Source organism: Coregonus lavaretus (genome assembly GCF_964263955.1).
Source record: "Coregonus lavaretus genome assembly, chromosome: 18".
Classification (NCBI taxonomy): Eukaryota; Metazoa; Chordata; class Actinopteri; order Salmoniformes; family Salmonidae; genus Coregonus; species Coregonus lavaretus.
In genome coordinates this window covers 15,941,692-15,961,027 of record NC_140005.1, presented here as the reverse complement: position 1 = coordinate 15,961,027, position 19,336 = coordinate 15,941,692, and the positions used below count along the sequence as shown (strand labels likewise).

Sequence of the window (19,336 nt, the reverse complement as noted above, 5' to 3'; positions counted from 1 at the left end):
GTCAAAAATGTTATAAATTGATTTGCATTTTATGAGGGAAATAAGTATTTGACCCCCTCTCAATCAGAAAGATTTCTGGCTCCCAGGTGTCTTTTATACAGGTAACGAGCTGAGATTAGGAGCACACTCTTAAAGGGAGTGCTCCTAATCTCAGCTTGTTACCTGTATAAAAGACACCTGTCCACAGAAGCAATCAATCAATCAGATTCCAAACTCTCCACCATGGCCAAGACCAAAGAGCTCTCCAAGGATGTCAGGGACAAGATTGTAGACCTACATAAGGCTGGAATGGGCTACAAGACCATCGCCAAGCAGCTTGGTGAGAAGGTGACAACAGTTGGTGCGATTATTCGCAAATGGAAGAAACACAAAATAACTGTCAATCTCCCTCGGCCTGGGGCTCCATGCAAGATCTCACCTCGTGGAGTTGCAATGATCATGAGAACGGTGAGGAATCAGCCCAGAACTACACGGGAGGATCTTGTCAATTATCTCAAGGCAGCTGGGACCATAGTCACCAAGAAAACAATTGGTAACACACTACGCCGTGAAGGACTGAAATCCTGCAGCGCAGGAAAGCACATATACATGCCCGTCTGAAGTTTGCCAATGAACATCTGAATGATTCAGAGGAGAACTGGGTGAAAGTGTTGTTGTCAGATGAGACCAAAATGGAGCTCTTTGGCATCAACTCAACACGCTGTGTTTGGAGGAGGAGGAATGCTGCCTATGACCCCAAGAACACCATCCCCACAGTCAAACATGGAGGTGGAAACATTATGCTTTGGGGGTGTTTTTCTGCTAAGGGGACAGGACAACTTCACCGCATCAAAGGGAAAATGGACGGGGCCATGTACCGTCAAATCTTGGGTGAGAACCTCCTTCCCTCAGTCAGGGCATTGAAAATGGGTTGTGGATGGGTATTCCAGCATGACAATGACCCAAAACACACGGCCAAGGCAACAAAGGAGTGGCTCAAGAAGAAGCACATTAAGGTCCTGGAGTGGCCTAGCCAGTCTCCAGACCTTAATCCCATAGAAAATCTGTGGAAGGAGCTGAAGGTTCGAGTTGCCAAACGTCAGCCTCGAAACCTTAATGACTTGGAGAAGATCTGCAAAGAGGAGTGGGACAAAATCCCTCCTGAGATGTGTGCAAACCTGGTGGCCAACTACAAGAAACGTCTGACCTCTGTGATTGCCAACAAGGGTTTTGCCACCAAGTACTAAGTCATGTTTTGCAGAGGGGTCAAATACTTATTTCCCTCATTTAAAATGCAAATCAATTTATAACATTTTTGACATGCGTTTTTCTGGATTTTTTTGTTGTTATTCTGTCTCTCACTGTTCAAATAAACCTACCATTAAAATTATAGACTGATCATTTCTTTGTCAGTGGGCAAACGTACAAAATCAGCAGGGGATCAAATACTTTTTTCCCTCACTGTATGCTGTCGGACTACTGCAGCCAGAATGCACATCTCTGTGTTAACCCTTTGAGTATGATTACAGTTAACCCGTTGAGTCAACGTACAGTGTCTAAGTGATGTGAATCATCATGACACACATAGGCCTACCAGATACCCAATTGTGTCAAGGAATGTAGTCAATGAAATTACAGAGCATGTCAACAAAACATTTATGTTCTACACAGGCTATTTCTGAATGCAGTTATTTAGAGAGGTTAACACTTTTATTTACTGACCCATAGTCCCCCCTGCACTTGCATCATGGATTTCTTGCAATTCCATTCTTGTCAACGTGTGTGTTTGTGTGTAAGTGTGTGTGTGTACAGTGTGTACTGTGCGTGTTTGTCTGTGTCCTCATGTTTCAGTGGTGTGTCCTCTCTCTTCTTTTCCTCACTAACGTTGTCATGGATATCTTCCAGACTCTCTGGCTGTCCTTTAGCTGACAAAAGCATTCGAAGTATGATGGCCACCAACTCACAAGAGCTCAAGTAAGGCGTTAGATGTTTCATTCTTATTTTTGTTTCTTCTTTTGTTGATATCTTGTGAAAAAAGTATAATTCCCGATTCCTGAATTCTCAACTTGGTTTTAGTTCCTCAGACAAAACAAATACACTCTACTGACTGTTATTATTATTTATATTTTATTTATGGGGTAGATCAGCTTTAATATTGCAGATAGATTGTGGCTTCTATCAATTTTAATTATCTGCATTATTTCCAATCCCCCATATATATTTTTTGTAAATATATATGTATATATATATATATAGTATATATATTATTTTTTTTACATACATTTTCCTTTATTATTTTCCCTTAACCTTACCACCCCTCCCCTAATTGGAGTACACTCTACTGACTGTTACAGTGAAATACATTATAGATGTGATTAGTGTGATTTTGAGTGTGTCCTTCAAGCCCTGTTGATTGCTGTAGGCCCTGATTCGCTGTGTTTTCTGTCCCAGGTGCCCGACACCGGGGTGCGATGGTTCGGGGCATAACACTGGCAACTACGCATCACACAGAAGGTAAAATAAACACATACACACACTTCTCGTTATTCACACTGGCAGTAGACTGCACACACACCTCTCAGGCTGGGTCAGAGTAAGTTCTCTGTATTAATAATATTTGCAATTGATGTGGTTGTCTTTCCTCTGCAGTCTATCAGGGTGTCCGCGGGCCAGGAAGAGTGGGATCAAGATAACACACAGTAAAGAGGACAAGGAGGACCAGGAGCCCATCAGGTAGAGTTAGCCTGCCACACCCCTCTCAAAGACTCAGGGAACTACAGCTCTCACCCAATTTCTAGATGCCCTTAACCAACTCTCACTGTTCTTAATACAAAAGAATAGGGGTATTTTTAGATTGAAACTGAGACAGGCAACCCCCAGTCTGCCATGGTTCGAAAATGAGGATTGTCCTACATAGGGATCTTCTGTTGTGGCATCACAAAAAGATACAGAGACAGTTAGCTGGAGAGAGAGACAGATTGATCTGGATTCTCTCTAATGGGCTTTTCTGGCTGCACTCCCATCGATTTCTCAGTGGTGCTGAGAGAAAACCAACACTCTGGCCTGTCTGTCTGTCTGTCTGTCAATCTGTCTCACACGGTCAGCCAAGCCAAGAGAGGCAGGGTCGCTTTCCCACACATCTATCTATAAGCCATGATTGCATGGAACTCCCTTCCATCTCATATAGTGCAAGTGAACAGCAAACCTGGTTTCAAAAAAACAAATAAAGCAACACCTCGCCGCACAATGCCTCTCCCTCATGTGACCTACTTGTTGGGTGTATGTACTGACATGTATTTTGTCTGTAATGTATTTTTCGTTATGTGTCGGACCCCAGTAAAACTAGCTGTCGCCACTGGCGTCGGCTAATGGGGATCCTAATAAAATCAACAACAAAAAACCAGCTCCAAATAAGCATTGGCTGGTGGAGAAAAGTTATAGGACTTAGAGTCAACCTTTTTTCTTTGTGAAAGCATTTGGAACTGTGTGTGGGGGTTTGGATCAGTTTCCCCCCCAGGGAGGGGGAAAGAGATTGTGACTGTTTCTGGAAATATAATAATCCTGATTGATAGTTTAATAAAACCAAGGGGAGTTGTAACAATAATCCACTGGGGAAATATGATGTGATGAAACATTTGCAGATTCACTGCATCTTATTAGCCATAGTGCCGACTGCTGACTTAACATTGACTGACTGTAATCTGTGTCAGTGTGATAAACTGCCAAAGGGACAGATTAGACCGGATCAAACCAGATTTAAGGTGTTTTTATTTATATTTAAGTCGGAGTGATTACAGATACTGTATTGTCTCCCATTCTGCACACTGGTACTCAAAACACAAACAAAGCCATACTGCATTCAATTCTGTAATGATATTTCCTCAACTCAAGCACCCATGAAGCTATATGTGGTCCAATTTTACATTACGAAGACCTTATGTCATAGCAATAACTATGTAATTAATTACACAATTCTTCCTGACAATGCATCCTGAGCAGGAAAACTTCTGGGCCCTTGTCAGAAAAAACCTCCTGACCCTGGTTATTAGAATAACCAGAGCATCCCTATGCCATCCACAGGTGTCCAGTCCCGGGCTGTGGCGGTCAGGGTCATGTGACGGGGAAGTACGCGTCTCACCGCAGCGCGTCAGGCTGCCCCCTAGCGGCCAAGCGGCAGAAGGACGGTTACATGAACGGCTCCCAGTTCACATGGAAGGCTGGGAAGACAGACGGCATGTCCTGTCCCACCCCGGGCTGTGACGGCTCGGGTCACGTCAGTGGGAGCTTCCTCACACATCGGAGGTGGGTCTGGGTCCTGCATCAATACTTGATCATGCATCCTCCCTTTCTCCCTTCCTTGAAGTAATCACTGATCTGACGGGATCTGTGAAAGCTAGTGGAGCCAATGATTTCACCCATCCAGCCAGGTTGTGTGTGTGTGTTTAAATACAATATGAACTATTTGTGTCTAAAAATGTACTATATTCTCATCTGTTCCCCCAGTTTGTCAGGCTGTCCGCGTGCCACCTCTGCCATGAAGAAAGCCAGACTGTCTGGACTGTCTGAAATGCTAACAATAAAACAGCGCACCAGCAACGGTAATGACTGTCACCGCTCACTCACACAATGGATCCAATCAGGAGTGTGTATGTGTAATGAGCTACTGAGTGAAATCCCAATATGACATACAGAGCCAATCAGGAGTGTGTATGTGTAATGAGTCGAATCCCAATCTGAGATAAAGAGCCAATCAGGAGTGGGTATGCGTAATGAGTCGAATCCCAATCTGACATAAAGAGCCAATCAGGAGTGGATATGCGTAATGAGCCACTGAGTAGAATCCCAATCTGACATAAAGAACCAAACAGGAGTGTGTATGCGTAATGAGCTACTGAGTGGAACCCCAATCTGAAACAAAGGGGCCAGGATTGCCATACAGCCTCTGAGCTAGCAAACTAGCCAGTGACAATTAGTGTATAAGAGACCATCCCTCTCTCATTCACACACCACACTGACAGATCATTTGAAATATTTAGTTGGGCTTGGGGTGGGTGTGTAACGAGTGCTGAGGATATGAAGAGGCAGGACGCAGACATCAACAATATAAAGGTTTACTTAACACTGAGCAAGAGAACAACAAAGAGCGAGTACACGACAAGACACTAACAATCACACACAACACAACACTGAACAGTCCAGGGCTATATAGGGGTGGTGATGAGCTGATGAGGTGCAGGTGCGCTGGAGTTGATTAGGGTGCGTTGGGTTTCCATTCCGGTGTTGCCGAGGTGGTGCGCTCAGACCGGTGGCTCAGTAGACCGGCGAATCAGAGCGCCGGAGGGGAGCAACGGGAGGAGACGTGACAGGGTGGCAGGTGTCTAATAATTGTTCACTGTTTTATCTTTTTAAGGAATCGAAAATGAGGAAGAGATTAAACAGCTGGATGAAGAAATCAAAGATTTAAGTGAATCTAATTCACAAGTGGAAGCAGATATGATCAAACTTAGAACACAGGTAAGTCAGTAGTACTTCGCCATTTGTTTACTTGGAAGATTAGACTCATTTCATGCTTACCTTTCAGTTTCTACCCATTGTGGCACATCATTCTGCTATTTTCAGAGCTCATATAATGGTAGTGTGTACCACAATGAAGTGTGTATTTCATTGTTGTACAGCATACACCTAAATGAATCTACCCTCCGCTAAAACGGTTACCAGACAAGTCACTCCAGTTTGGAAAAAGCTGTCCAATTGTCATTCATGATCTACCATCAGTGAGAGAAATCCTAGCATATCTCACATCTGGGAGAATGCAGTGTAACAAAGTGGGGTATTCCTAATTATAAAGCACTATACCTCTGGGATCGCCTGCTTGCCAAACAGAGAGAGCATAGTCACTCACAGCGAATAAAGTGAAACCCCCTGTCCCCACTAACATCCTAAAGCTCCAGTAGAAAAGGAACAGGAGCAGCGGCTTTCACAGCTTGTATGAAAGGGTTCCTTCCTAAATAACTATTTGTGTCTGTGAGCTGCAGAAGCTACACATCAGTATCAAGGAAGTATCAAACATTCCAGAAAGAGAGGAACTTCACAATATGTTCACCTACAGTTTGCCTTTTTGAGATTGCATGCCAGTTTGATCTCATTTTGAAATACGGGCTGTTTTCCAACTTGTAGTACACTTTGGAACTGAAACTTACTGTTATGTGCACAATAGTGCATTGGCGGCACATAGCATATTTGTTTGAAAACACCCCACAGACTTTTAGTACATTTGAGTGAGTGTCAGTGTGTTGAATTGCATCTGTCCATGCTTCATTGCTCTTCACCTGTGTTGCTCTGTTACATCCATCGCTACGTGTGATTATGTCATAGAGATGGCTGCACGCCAGCCAATCAGCAGTGAGTTGTGGCATATCTGAGGTATGCTGCTGCCCGTGGTATGTGAACTGTGAACTGCACCCTGTGTGCTCCGCTGTAACAACCAGAGGTAAAAAAGCACTACCTTTACCATAACCCTCTTCTTCTCTCATCCCCCCTTCCCTAGATTACCACAATGGAGTCTAATATGAAGTCAATAGAGGAAGAAAACAAGGTGATTGAACATCAAAATGAATCTCTCCTGCATGAGCTGGCCAGCCTCAGCCAGACACTGATTAACAGTTTAGCTAATATCCAGCTCCCTCATATGGTAAGGGAACACCAAGAATGGCAATTGGGCAAGTTCCTATAAGCAAACATACTGTAGCATATGAGTTGATTCATTTACATACTCATCTATGTACAGTATTTATCTATTCATTTCTGTGAAGCCCATAAGGATCCAGTGTTTGTGCATGCTGAGTTGAGCAGGGGATTTCCAAGCCTAGATCAATGAAAAATAAGAGTATTCCTAATTTTTGCCAAACTGAAAAGGGGGAATTTTATATGAGGCTTGTGTTATGAATTAGGGGTCCATTTTACACAGAGACTCACAATGGTGACCAAAGAACAGTCTGCAGACACTGTTTTCTGATATTCAACATATAGACAGATTGGACAATCAGTTTCAAACAAAAGTGTTAACAGTGCTTGACTTGGGCAGGAGCTCACCAGAGCTGAGTACCGGCACCTAAAGATTTTGCTGCTTGAGTAAAGTACTGCCATCTACCTGTTATCAGTGCAATGAAAACTTAGTCTCCACCACTTTGACTCTCTGTCTGTAGCTATAGGCTACTACGTTTGTAAATTCAACAAACGTACTTGTTGATCTATCATGGATTTTCATAGTACAGCACATGCTATAATTGCAGGTCTGTATTTACTGTAGTGCTAAAAGTATTTAAGGCATGTCAAAAACAGCTTTTCTCCATAAGCATCCATTAGGTTTTTTCTTATAATCTTCATAAAATAAGGAAAAAAATATCACCAAAAACTATGAATGATGCCCGTGTCATTTACAAATTAAAATCTTGGCATTTTCTTATTCTTAAAACTGTATCTCCTTTTCTAAAAAAGTGTAACTTTTGTGTGTGAACACAATAAGATATAATTCCAGAGGCTATGATCATTCTGACTATGTTGTGAGCTGGATTCAGTTGCAGGCCCAATTCGCTACCACAGATGCATTCTTCTTTTACTGTATGTTTTGTTATGTTTTGCCTCTATTTCTTTCACATATCAATTGTGTTAGATGTTCTGTTGGTACTGTATCTCAAATGCTACCACCTAGTGATTGTTTGAAAGAGTAACAGTAGCTAGGTAGCAACTAACAGTAACTAACCTTTCCCCCCATAGAAACCGCTGGCACACAAAGAGGCTTCCATTAGAAATAACAGCTGCTTACAGATGCATCAGAGAGTAAGACGATCATTCATCATATTCTTACTCTAACACTGCTTTTCTTTATGTTAATCCTTCTCCTTGTTTCTTCATCAGGGCACTGTATGAAAGATTGGCCATGTGTTTTGCGCAATCAGGTTACATAGCAAGATTTTGTCCTGTATTTTAAGCCTTATCCAGAAATGAAAATTAGACCAAGACTGAAAGCAATGGTCAGAGGATGGTGCTGGACCAACTGACATAAAACGAAAAGGGGACAGTTTGATGAAAAAGCTTTAAATAAAGGTTCAAATTCAGGCATGTCACATGATTGTGCAAAACGCAGGGCCCCAATGATAGTTTCATCAAAACACAGGGCCCTAATGATAGTATCATCAAAACACAGGGCCCTAATGATAGTATCATCAAAACACAGGGCCCTAATGATAGTATCATCAAAACGCAGGGCCCTAATGATAGTATCATCAAAACGCAGGGCCCTAATGATAGTATCATCAAAACGCAGGGCCCTAATGATAGTATAATCAAAACACAGGGCCCTAATGATAGTATCATCAAAACACAGGGCCCTAATTGTAGTATCATCAAAGGCACCATAATAGAGTCAGCAGATTTAGTCCTATGTCTGGTTCAGAAACTCTCCCATTCATGTCCTCATGTCTTTCCCATGTCCATCTGTATTTCATTCATATGACCATTTATTTTCCCCAGTCATCCTGATTCCCATCCAATCTTGAATTTTCCTTTATTACAATCTTTCTAACCGCAATGATCATCTATTTGAATGGGAAAAGCTTGTTTTAGCAAAGTGAAAGTGCACTTGTTGGTTGCAAAGTGTATAAACATTAAATGTGTATAGACACTGCAGCATGACCCTCTCTTCCCAATGTGGATGTCACTGCATGACATAAATAATATGCCATTTAGCAGACGCTTTTATCCAAAGCGACTTACAGTCATGCGTGCATACATTTATTTTTTGTGTATGGGTGGTCCTGGGGATCGAACCCACTACCTTGGCGTTACAAGCGCCGTGCTCTACCAGCTGAGCTACAGAGGACATCTTACTCTGTGTTGATCATCTTTGTCTAAGACCACCACCTCTCAGCCTTTTCCCTGTGGCAAGATGCCTTATTTTTGGAGCAATCAAATATGAAAAGGCCCTTTCACGGGGCTAGTTTAGAGAATAGTTTGTTTAGAGAATAGTTTGTTTCAAGTGGTTTTATTATCTCTGGTTAGATATTTTGTTCAAACAACTGTTTGTATGTCTTAGCTCCTCAAAGGATGATTTAAAAGGTTATTTTCAGGCCTGTCTTCTGTTCTCTGTTTATCACCTCTTCTTCTTATGATCTCACCTAATTCTGCTGTTGTTGAAATGTTCCACAGGAGCCGATCAGCGATCAGAACTTTGATGCTTATGTGACCACTCTAACAGACATGTACACTAACCAGGAGCATTACCAGAGTCCAGAAAACAAAGCCCTGCTGGAAAACATCAAACAAGCGGTGCAAGGAATCCAAGTGTAGCCCAGCCCACGACCTAGCCCAGCAAATAACAGAGCTTCTTCTCAAAGAGGAGTGAAGGAAAACAACATTCACAGGAAAGAACTAGAAGTGACATGATAGGATGATGCCTCATGCTGCTGTAACGTATCAAACAGTGTTACATTTTGATTTTCGTTCTTTAAAAAAAAGAAGTGTTATGCTTAGAAAACGTCATTATGTTTTTCTTTTTTGTCTTGCTTTGAAGAAAAAAAATAGTAAATGACAAAATAGTTTTTGAAAACATTCACCTTTTGTACGTTTTCATACTGTATGAGCTGACATAGTGTGATGTAATGTTTCTAGCTGCTCATGTATGCACATTTTATTTGTGTATATTTCTGAACAGTAAGCTGTAAAACATAAGACATGTGTTCCTTTCAATGCTTGATGATGAAGCATTTTAGATGAAAAAGCTGCACTGGACAGTGAAAAAAAAAAGTTACAAAAACAATGGGGGAACTGCACGGAGGTAGCTACTTTTCAATGATCTTTTGCTCAAAGGATGACTTTGGAATTCTAAAGATGTTTGTTTTTTCTTGTGTGCAGATTGTTGAATAGCAAGACTTGGTTGCAAATTACTTTATTTTTAACAATGCTTGAAAAATTATTTGTCTTCTTTTTTAAAGGTTGGTAGCTGTAGGTGGGGGCATTTTTAATAGGTGTTGGAAATTAGTATGGAAAGAAACTGACTTGATGTTTGTATGAATGTTACAGTTTTATTGTAAACATCATGACACGGAAACCCAATGGTGAAAATCCCATTATCTAGAAAGTACTATTCGCTCTTGACATTTTGTGTTTGTAGATACCCATTGGTGATGTATAATGGCAATAGAGTATGCAGGACTCATTCTAGCATTTAGTAGTTAGTTCTGTTTCAAATTTCGAAACTTCTGTTGCTAGAGTCGGGCAATGTCTCAGCAATATATATCTAAATCATATGCTTATAGATATGGAATGCAATCTACAGGAAAACATTTTTTGGGTATATGCAATGACTTGTTTTTAAAGATAGGGGTGGAGGAACTAATTAATCTTTTTACTATATGTAAAATAAAATATTTTATATAAATCTTTGAATACAAAAAAAGTATTTAAAAAAGTTGGACATTCAGTTTTAAAGAGGAAAGATGCTCTATGAGTTCCACTTTCTTTACATACGATTTTGCACATAAGGGACACCTTGGTTTCCATGTTTTGATGTTTTTACAGAAACTAAAGCAGTACCTGAGAGCCTAAACGGAGGTGACAACGGTTTTGTAAAGAGTATTTATACTAAAGTATGAGCGAGAGCGGGACTTACAGGGTCATTGTCCCCACTTGCCAGTAGACTATTTGCACTTGTCCTAGAGATAGTATCCTAACATGCGGCGGCGTGCAATTTCCAGGTGTTCCTTTGGCACACGATTGGAGCAAATAACTGCTAAGAGCCACTAGGTGATGAATTAGTACCACTGAAAGAGACTACAGGGATTTGAATCAGAAATTACGATTATAACCATACCAGTAATACTGTATTATCAAATGGTCAAACAATGATGCTATTTCATTTTGGTATGTTATATGAATTTTAAATCATCCCCAGCAGCACTTTATATCTAATCACTGTACAAATTAAATAGTTAATCAATTAAAGGTTACAAAAAAAGAGGAAGTAAAAAGAGGTTGTTTTCCCATTAGGCTTGGAGAGTGGGAAATGAACTCTTCTAGTTGACTCTTCTGCTCTGATTGGGGTGATGCAGTTTCATGTCTGTATGCAGCCCTTCTTTATGTTGTGGTATTAGTTGTTAGCGACCATGTTCAGAATTGGCCTTTTTGAGAGCTAATGCAAAGGTGCTTGTCGTTCACCTGATCTCATCTATTGTACTTTTACATCCTCTTTTAGGGCTCTATCGTCAATGACTGCATACAGTATGCCTTTCTCCACAACATTGTGTCTGCAGCTTTTTGCCAATATAGTAATGCTTTCAGTAGAGTAATACCTAGCATCAGTTTTTTAATTAATTCTCATTATCAGTACAATTGAAAGGGATTTAAAGCACAAACCGGTTGCTCATCTACAGTTGGTACAAAATATCAAATTTGAAAAAAGTTAACTGTGACTATTTACATAGGGAACACAAAAGGGGTCACATATTAGAATGTTGAATTTTCATATAAATTATTGTGAATTCATCAGAGTTTATTTATTTTAACTTAATCATTTTGAAGTTGATTTAAGTAATCATGAACAAAAATAGGATTTTGTACAAACTATTGTGCTCTCTGTGGAACTGAAGTTTAATTTATTTTTGTACTACACAGCATGGATTTGTTGACATTTTAATTTTGCTATAAGTGTGTGAGATCACAAGTTGCTGTGATATTTCATTTTTAAATTGTGAACTTTGTACAATTCTTGTCATGCTGGATGTTGACACATCTTACTCTGAATAAAGAAAAAAATGTGTTGCCACAGGCCTGTAAGTTTAATGGTCAGTCACATTCTTGTTCATGCTTGTTCAAAACCCACCATTCTTGGAACCCTAAAAATGTTGCATTCAGTGAAAGGCTGCATTCATTCCCATGGGTTTTTTCAATACACAAAATAGTTACTGAGTTTTACATTCCAGGACAATCCTGAGATGTTTTGCAATAAGAATCAAGCTTTCTTAGGATAACGCTTTCGGACCGCAATGCAATGGAGTGGGTGTTTTGTAACAAGCATATACTTCCCCAGTGTCATACCACATGAAAACCAGCGGATGGCAGCACAGAGCACCGTATAACATAATCCTATGGAAATGTTCTTACCTGTCAGTCACGGACTGAAGTTAGAGGGAATCCCCCAATTACCTATAATACAACACAAAATGTATCAAACATCAACCATCATATTCAGAACTACTATTATGAGCTGTAAATAAATGGAAAGTAACACAACCGTTTGGAGATAAGGCTGGGATTATCAGACAAATCCTGAACTATTATAACATCCTACCTAAACCATATCATAGTATGGCAATCTGTTTTCCATATTTGGCTGAGAATAGGCCCATCAACTCTCATTGTCTGTCCTACATTCCACCCAGCGAGAGACAAACTGGCAACATTTTACGGCATCATTTCAGGGTAACTATTGTAATAAAATATTTATAGGTGCATTACAAGTTCAGACAATTACATAATTATTGTGAATAGCAATTTCCTGGAAAGTCCAGAAACGTGAGTTAGTGTGGTATAACTGGTACCATGGGTTTATTGAAGAGTACATTGATAAACTTTTAAACAGATGATGTATAAAGTGTCATTTTATCAACCATACTTTCCATTAGGCCTAGATCAACTTTGACATAGTTTCTTGATTGGCTTGCTCCCCGATCCAATATAACTTGTATCACTGCCCTACTTCTCTCTCTCTCTGCTTGGAGGGAGGGAGCGGGTCTCAAGCAGCTGAATTCAGCTTTACAATAACTCTGCGGATGTAGTAGTTAGTCGGCGAGAGGGGTAGCTGGCGGTGTGTTCTCTGCGCTGCTGACTCCCTAGCAATGGCGCTGAGGACGAGCCAACTCTTCTCGCCTTTTCTAATCGCGGTAGTACTAATTTTGGTCGCCTTTGGCCCGCAGCCTGTCATTTCTTGTCCAAGCCGGTGTTTATGTTTTCGTACCACCGTGAGATGTATGCATTTAAACCTGGAAACCGTACCTGCTGTCGCTCCGTCAACAACCATCCTGTAAGTAACGTTACATTGTATCTGAAGGGAAAGTTTGTAGGCTATGGAAGGAACGGAATGAACGCACGGATTGCCTGAAGGAGTAACAGCAACAAACCCAACTGCTTTGCAATGTCAATACGATAGCTTATGTTTGTATATAAGCCGAATCATTACAATTGTGTTAACTTATCTATTCTTACCATATTCAAACCACAGTTGAGAAAGCAGGATCATAAGAGCTAACCTCTTCGGGACCAGACCACCATTCTGGTTGCCTATATTCAAAGTTGCAATGATGGAGTCTGCAATTTAGTTTTCTAGGCTTATCGTACATTTTTCATACAGAGACCAAAATTCCACCAATTTACCATGCCTGCTTTTTTATACAAACTTGTAGGTATATCTGAAAAAAAACATCTAGTCATGATTCTTCTGTCTGAAATGGGAATTATACATATATGCTTGTTCATTATCTGTCTTGCATTGGTTATTCAGTTGATTCACAAAATAAAAAAATAACTTGTTTCAAGATGGCCTGTTTCCACATTATGGAAACTAGGACAAAGGATTCAGACATCAGAGCATAGTCGGATGCGTATGGATGTTTCAGTGAAGTGGCTTTGTAAAATTCGAAGACACCTCTGACACCTGTAGAGCTAGGCCTACTGATTGCAGAAGTCGTTAGACAGCTATTGAAATCAGCCACAGAGCAGTTGTTGGATCATATGGGTATACCGGTATTACTATTGTATAGCCTAATAGAGTACTCTACTTGTGAGCTTTGTGAGAAACTGCACCATGGGCTGACCTTTCCTTCAAGCACTCAGGGCATGGTGGTGAATTGTTATGAATTAGCCTACATAAGCCTCTTTGACTGCAAGACCAATATGGCTTATTTTATTTAGGATCTATTCAGCATACTGCAGGCTAGTATTGTCATGGATGTGTCATTGGCTTCTTGGAGAACCAGAATCAGGGTTGGGTCGGTCAGAGGGTCAAACTGTGGTTTTGAGTGATCTCAGATGTAGGGAAGCACAGTTTGTGTCCAGGCAGAGCTCACACAGCTCTGAAGCTCCAAACAAATCTCTGGAATATGTGCCCCCTTGTTTTTAATTGACCCATGTGATTTTGGCATGTTTCCGAAACTCGTATGCATCTGTGCAAATAAAGACCTCCATTCAGGCAGGCAGCAGGACACAAAGGAGCGACTCAACCAGTCTTAACGATGGGCGCAGCGTGCACAGAATAAGCCCCCCCTAACATCTGTAGGCAAGCCTCCGGACCAGGCCAGCCTCATATGGGCCAAATGGCCCAGTCCTCCAGTCCTGAAGCTGCAGAGCCCTGCCCTCCCTGCCAACTCCGCAGTACACCCAGGACACATGAAAGTCTCCTCTGCCATGGGAATGTTATTATGGTTTGGTGTGCTGAGCCCCTTCTTCTTCTTCTTCTTCTTCTTCTTCTTCTTCTTCTTCTTCTTCTTCTTCTTCTTCTTCTTCTTCTTCTTCTTCTTCTTCTTCTTCTTCTTCTTCTTCTTCTTCTTCTTCTTCTTCTTCTTCTTCTTCTTCTTCTTCTTCTTCTTCTTCTTCTTCTTCTTCTTCTTCTTCTTCTTCCTTCCTCTTTTGGACACCTCTGAATCTGTCAGTGTTGAGTGTTGTACAGAGGAGGGCTGTGGAGGGGAAAGCATGTGTCAGTTGGCTCACAGGACTTTGAAGTTAGCAGCCATCTGTCACCTTGCCCTGCCTGCCTGCACTCAGTCTTGTCAGAACATGAATGTAGTTAGCCTCCGAGACTCTCCCTGCCTTCTCATTGTTCCACTGTAAATTGTGCACACGTTGCTGGCCTTCAGGGCAGCAATGCAACTTTCAACTGAACTCAAGCACTCCTTTGAAGGAATGTTTGAATGTGGGGAATATGTGTCTCCCTGAATATGAAGTCTGTCTGCATAGCAGATCACATTAAGACTATTTAAACAGAAGTCAGGCTGGATTAAAAGCAGCTCCTTTGAAGGAGAAAAGTGAGTGTGTATGTTTGTGTGTGGGTAGGACATTGTTATGACACCAGTCCTGTGTCTGATACTTTCTGGAGGCTTTATGGACCCTTATGGAAGCTAAAAATACAACATTTTGATCTAATCCCTTTCTTATAGCCACAGTCCCAGGACCAAAACACTGGCCCCTCCGACCTGGGTCAGCTGATGGCTGGCTGTGAGGGCTGGGGGGCAGAGGTGACTGGGTGGGCATGTTGGAGACAGGGTGTATTATATGTAGAGGTTCATTTGGAGAGATGCTGGCTGGCCCTGACGGTCTGGGTGTTGCATTCCTCGTCCTGACCTGGCAGTGTGCCCGTCGCTGATGTGAAAATTCCTCCTCATCAGCATTGAGCACTGCAGTCAGATGTTCCACAAACCAGGTTCCTCAAAGCTGTGGGAATGTATTTTGTTATTGTTTGAAATCTCAATCTCAATTTCTCCTTTCTCTGTCTCTCAATCTATCGCTCCCTTTTTCTCTATATGTCTTCCTTTTAACCTCTTTCCCTCTCTAAACTTATAAACCCTCCCTAGTTCTCTCCTGTGATGGATTTGATTAGGGGAACGTTTTGGTTGGTTGGTGCAAGGCAGGCAGCTTTGTGCCAGATGCCTGTGTCTCCCCTGAGAGGCCCAGTTGGAGCTGGGGATGGGTCTGGAGATCAGACTGACCCCAGTTCTAATGTGGTGTGTGTGTCTAAACGCTCTGAGCCTAGTCAGTCTACCCAGTGTGTGTAATGCATGCTTCTCTACTGATGTCAACCCCTGAAAGATCTCATGGACCCTGGCCCAACCACTCGTGTTAAAAAACATACGCACATATTTGTACATTGAATAAGAAGCTCTCAAAAAGTCAGTGGCTCGTGTGAGATAAGTATCGTTGAACTCTAAACATCTGTCTTCCCTTTACTTCCTGAAGGGAAAAGGGGAATACGGTACACCCAGGTCCTGTGCTCGGTGCTCCCCTAGTTTTAACTTTCAGGATTCTTCTTTCAGAATAACATGGACGTCTTTTTTTCCTCCCACATTTGATGTTCCACATTTATTTTTCAGCTGTTGTCTCAGAGGACTCTGTTTTAGGCATAACAGTAAATTACCCTTCCTCTCTGTAACGACACTGCTGTACTCCTGCTCTGGGATATCCTAAGATGGAGAAATTATTACTTTCACATTGTCAGCTCTATTTTGCCATCAGCTCTCATGAATCCTCTCGGCCTGTATAGACCCACAGGCTGTTGATGCTTATTGTTCCGCTTGCTAATGCTCTGTAAAGTCACATTTTAAGCCAAAAAGACACAAGACGACTGCTTGTCTTGTAATTGTGAGGTTTGTGTGGAGAATGTTTATGTGACATATTGCAGTGCATACAGGATTGTTTCCCTTTTGGTTCGTTCATAGTTAGATGTCTTGTCCGAAGCCTTACAAATAGTCCCTTGTTATTTATGTATGTATATTAATTTCTCTGTGGTGCCCTGTGTGCGTTGTCACATGGTCTGGCACCCACTGCAGAAATGTGTTAAACATTGTGAAAGTGAACCTTTATTATAAACACATGGGCAACGCCATGGCAAGGGGGAGTCTGCCCATTGTAAATGTGTCAATGTGCTAGCTCATAAAGTGGCTTGTTATGGCCTAGTTTGCCTACTTTATGTAATGTTTAGTATTCAAATGAGCTCCTTTCTTGGCATTTTCACTCACACCCTGTGGTGGATGTGGTGTTTTTAACGGAATTACTACAAACAAACCCTCATGAAACTCTGTTCTGTATTAGAGTTGTAATAACATTAAAAGTAACGTCAAAGATTAAATATGAAGGCTCAGTCTTTCGTTCACTCTCACAGGCTATAAGAATTAATTTCAGGTCAAAGGTTTTGCTTTGTAGTTTGGAGAATCAACAAATCAGTTGTTTTTTTCACCTGATCTTCAGCGGAAACGTGCTAGTTGACAGGAGCAGCCAGAATCAGCGGAGTAGCTGCTGGTTGATCTGAACGGAGTGTCATAAGACAGACTGAGTAGTTAGAGGTTGACTGAGACGCTGGGGGTTCCTGGCGGGTGGGGGTGGAAGTTGAGCTGTACAGCATGCTACAAGGCAGGGAACCTGCCATCTATATGAGATGGTCTTGATTTGTGACTGAATGTTTACGAGACTCCGAAGTGCAGTCCTTAGAGCCCTACTGGGTAGATTTGGTCAGGCAGGCGACCGTTTCTCTTTCAATCCCTACTTAGACTATGAATGAATATGTATATATGAATAGTGTGTAAATAGTATTTGTGTTGTCTCTTGATGTCTTTGCAATATAATACTCTTCATTTATTTTGTAATATATTTGTCAATATATATTTGTTTATATTTTTTTCACATCCTTATTGTCATGTATTTGTACATCAAGTTTGTGTGTGAAAACTATTTCAAAGACGCATACTTTCAGTTTTTCTGAACTCACTTCATTTGCGCAAAAGAGGGAAGCTCTCGCTGCTGGTGCTAGCTCACACACAGATCAAAAATACACAGCTGGAACTCAGATTAAGGTGTTGACGTGTCCTAATAATTTGAAAGATTGCTCAGAAAAACAGCTGCTTTAATCGGCGTATGATTACTTAGATTATGACCTTACGCTGATTAAGATAATCATAGTAAGGTGTTTACATGACTAATGTCATACTCGGCCTACTGCCATAATCAGTTTAATATTGAATTATTAGTGTGCATGAAACCCCCTGATGGCTTATAGCAGGGGCCTGAGTGAGTGAGTTAGAGAGCAGGACAGATAGTAAGGGAGGGAAAAGAGGAGCTCCATTGTGTGGAATTTACTGCAGTCAGGCTCTGTGATGCGTTCAGTCTCTGCAGCATTATGGAATGCAAAGCCAGAAATCCCCAAAGCTTTGCTCATTTGCACAGGGAGATTGGGCCGAAGATAGTTGTTGAAAGGAACCCTCCTGGCCTCTCTCTTCCTGTGGCTGTCCTATAGGGGGTGGGGGGTGGGGGAGAGGCAGCTTGGCTGCTGAATTCTAACATTGTTCAAGTGTTTTTGCAGCATTTCTCTAAAAAGAGCATTGTCATAGCCATCGCACTGCACACTGCCCTATCCCATCTGGACAAGAGGAATACCTATGTAAGAATGCTGTTCATTGACTATACCTCAGCATTCAACACCATAGTACCCTCCAAGCTCATCATTAAGCTTGAGGCCCTGGGTCTGAACTCCGCCCTGTGCAACTGGGTCCTGGACTTCCTGACGGGCCGCCCCCAGGTGGTGAAGGTGGGAAACTCACCTCCACTTCGCTGACCCTCAACACTGGGGCCCCACAAGGGTGCGTGCTCAGCCCCCTCCCTGTTCACCCATGACTGCGTGGCCACGCACGCCTCAAACTCAATCATCAAGTTTGCAAACGACACAACTGTAGTAGGCCTGATCACCAACAATGACGAGACAGCCTACAGGGAGGAGGTGAGGGCCCTAGTAGTGTGGGGCCAGGAATATAACCTCTCACTCAACGTCAACAAAACAAAGGAGCTGATCGTGGACTTCAGGAAACAGCAGAGGGAGCACCCCACTATCCACATCGACGGGACCGCAGTGGAGAAGGTGAAAAGCTTCAAGTTCCTCAGTGTACACATCACTGACAAACTGGAGTGGTCCACTCACACAGACAGTGTGGTGAAGAAGGCGCAACAGCACCTCTTCAACCTCAGGAAGCTGAAGAAATTTGGCTTGGCACCTAAAACCCTCACAAACTTTTACAGATGCACAATTGAGAGCATCCTGTTTGGCTGTATCACCGCCTGGTACGGCAACTGCACCTCCCGCAACCGCAGGGCTCTCCACATGGTGGTGCGGTCTGCCCAACTCATCACCAGGGGCAAACTACCTGCCCTCCAGGACACCTACAGCACCCGATGTCACAGGAAGGCCAAAAAGATAATCAAGGACATCAACCACCCGAGCCACTGCCTGTTCACCCCGCTATCATCCAGAAGGCGAGGTCAGTACAGGTGCATCCAAAGCTGGGACCGAGAGACAGCTTCTATCTCAAGGCCATCAGACTGTTAAATAGCCATCACTAGCACATTAGAGGCTGCTGCCCTATATACAGACTTGAAATCACTGGCCACTTTAATAATGGAACACTAGTCACTTTAATAATGTTTACATATTTTGCATTACTCATCTCATATGTATATACTGTATTCTATAATATTCTACTGTATCTTAGTCTATGCCGCTCTGACATTGCTTGTCCAAATATTTATATATTCTTAATTCCATTCCTTT

At 41.9% G+C, this 19,336-nt stretch overlaps 2 protein-coding genes across 2 annotated transcripts in view; both read left to right on the top strand.

The window, feature by feature from the left end:
* LOC311145329 (myelin transcription factor 1-like protein) overlaps positions 1–9,327 on the top strand; it is a gene marked incomplete at both ends in the record, with an annotated part of 111,476 nt that extends 102,149 nt beyond the window's left edge. The window contains 9 exons of the mRNA XM_084181560.1: positions 1,885–1,953; positions 2,431–2,493; positions 2,629–2,712; positions 4,060–4,281; positions 4,483–4,577; positions 5,390–5,493; positions 6,527–6,574; positions 7,756–7,818; positions 9,187–9,327. Of these exons, the coding sequence (XP_084037686.1) occupies positions 1,885–1,953; positions 2,431–2,493; positions 2,629–2,712; positions 4,060–4,281; positions 4,483–4,577; positions 5,390–5,493; positions 6,527–6,574; positions 7,756–7,818; positions 9,187–9,327 (889 nt within the window). The remainder of the gene's footprint in view (positions 1–1,884; positions 1,954–2,430; positions 2,494–2,628; positions 2,713–4,059; positions 4,282–4,482; positions 4,578–5,389; positions 5,494–6,526; positions 6,575–7,755; positions 7,819–9,186) is intronic.
* A 3,545-nt stretch (positions 9,328–12,872) lies between these two features.
* The window catches only part of LOC311145397 (peroxidasin-like), a gene marked incomplete at both ends in the record, with an annotated part of 79,467 nt that continues 73,003 nt past the window's right edge, over positions 12,873–19,336 (top strand). The window contains one exon of the mRNA XM_084181623.1: positions 12,873–13,057. Within this exon, the coding sequence (XP_084037749.1) occupies positions 12,873–13,057 (185 nt within the window). The remainder of the gene's footprint in view (positions 13,058–19,336) is intronic.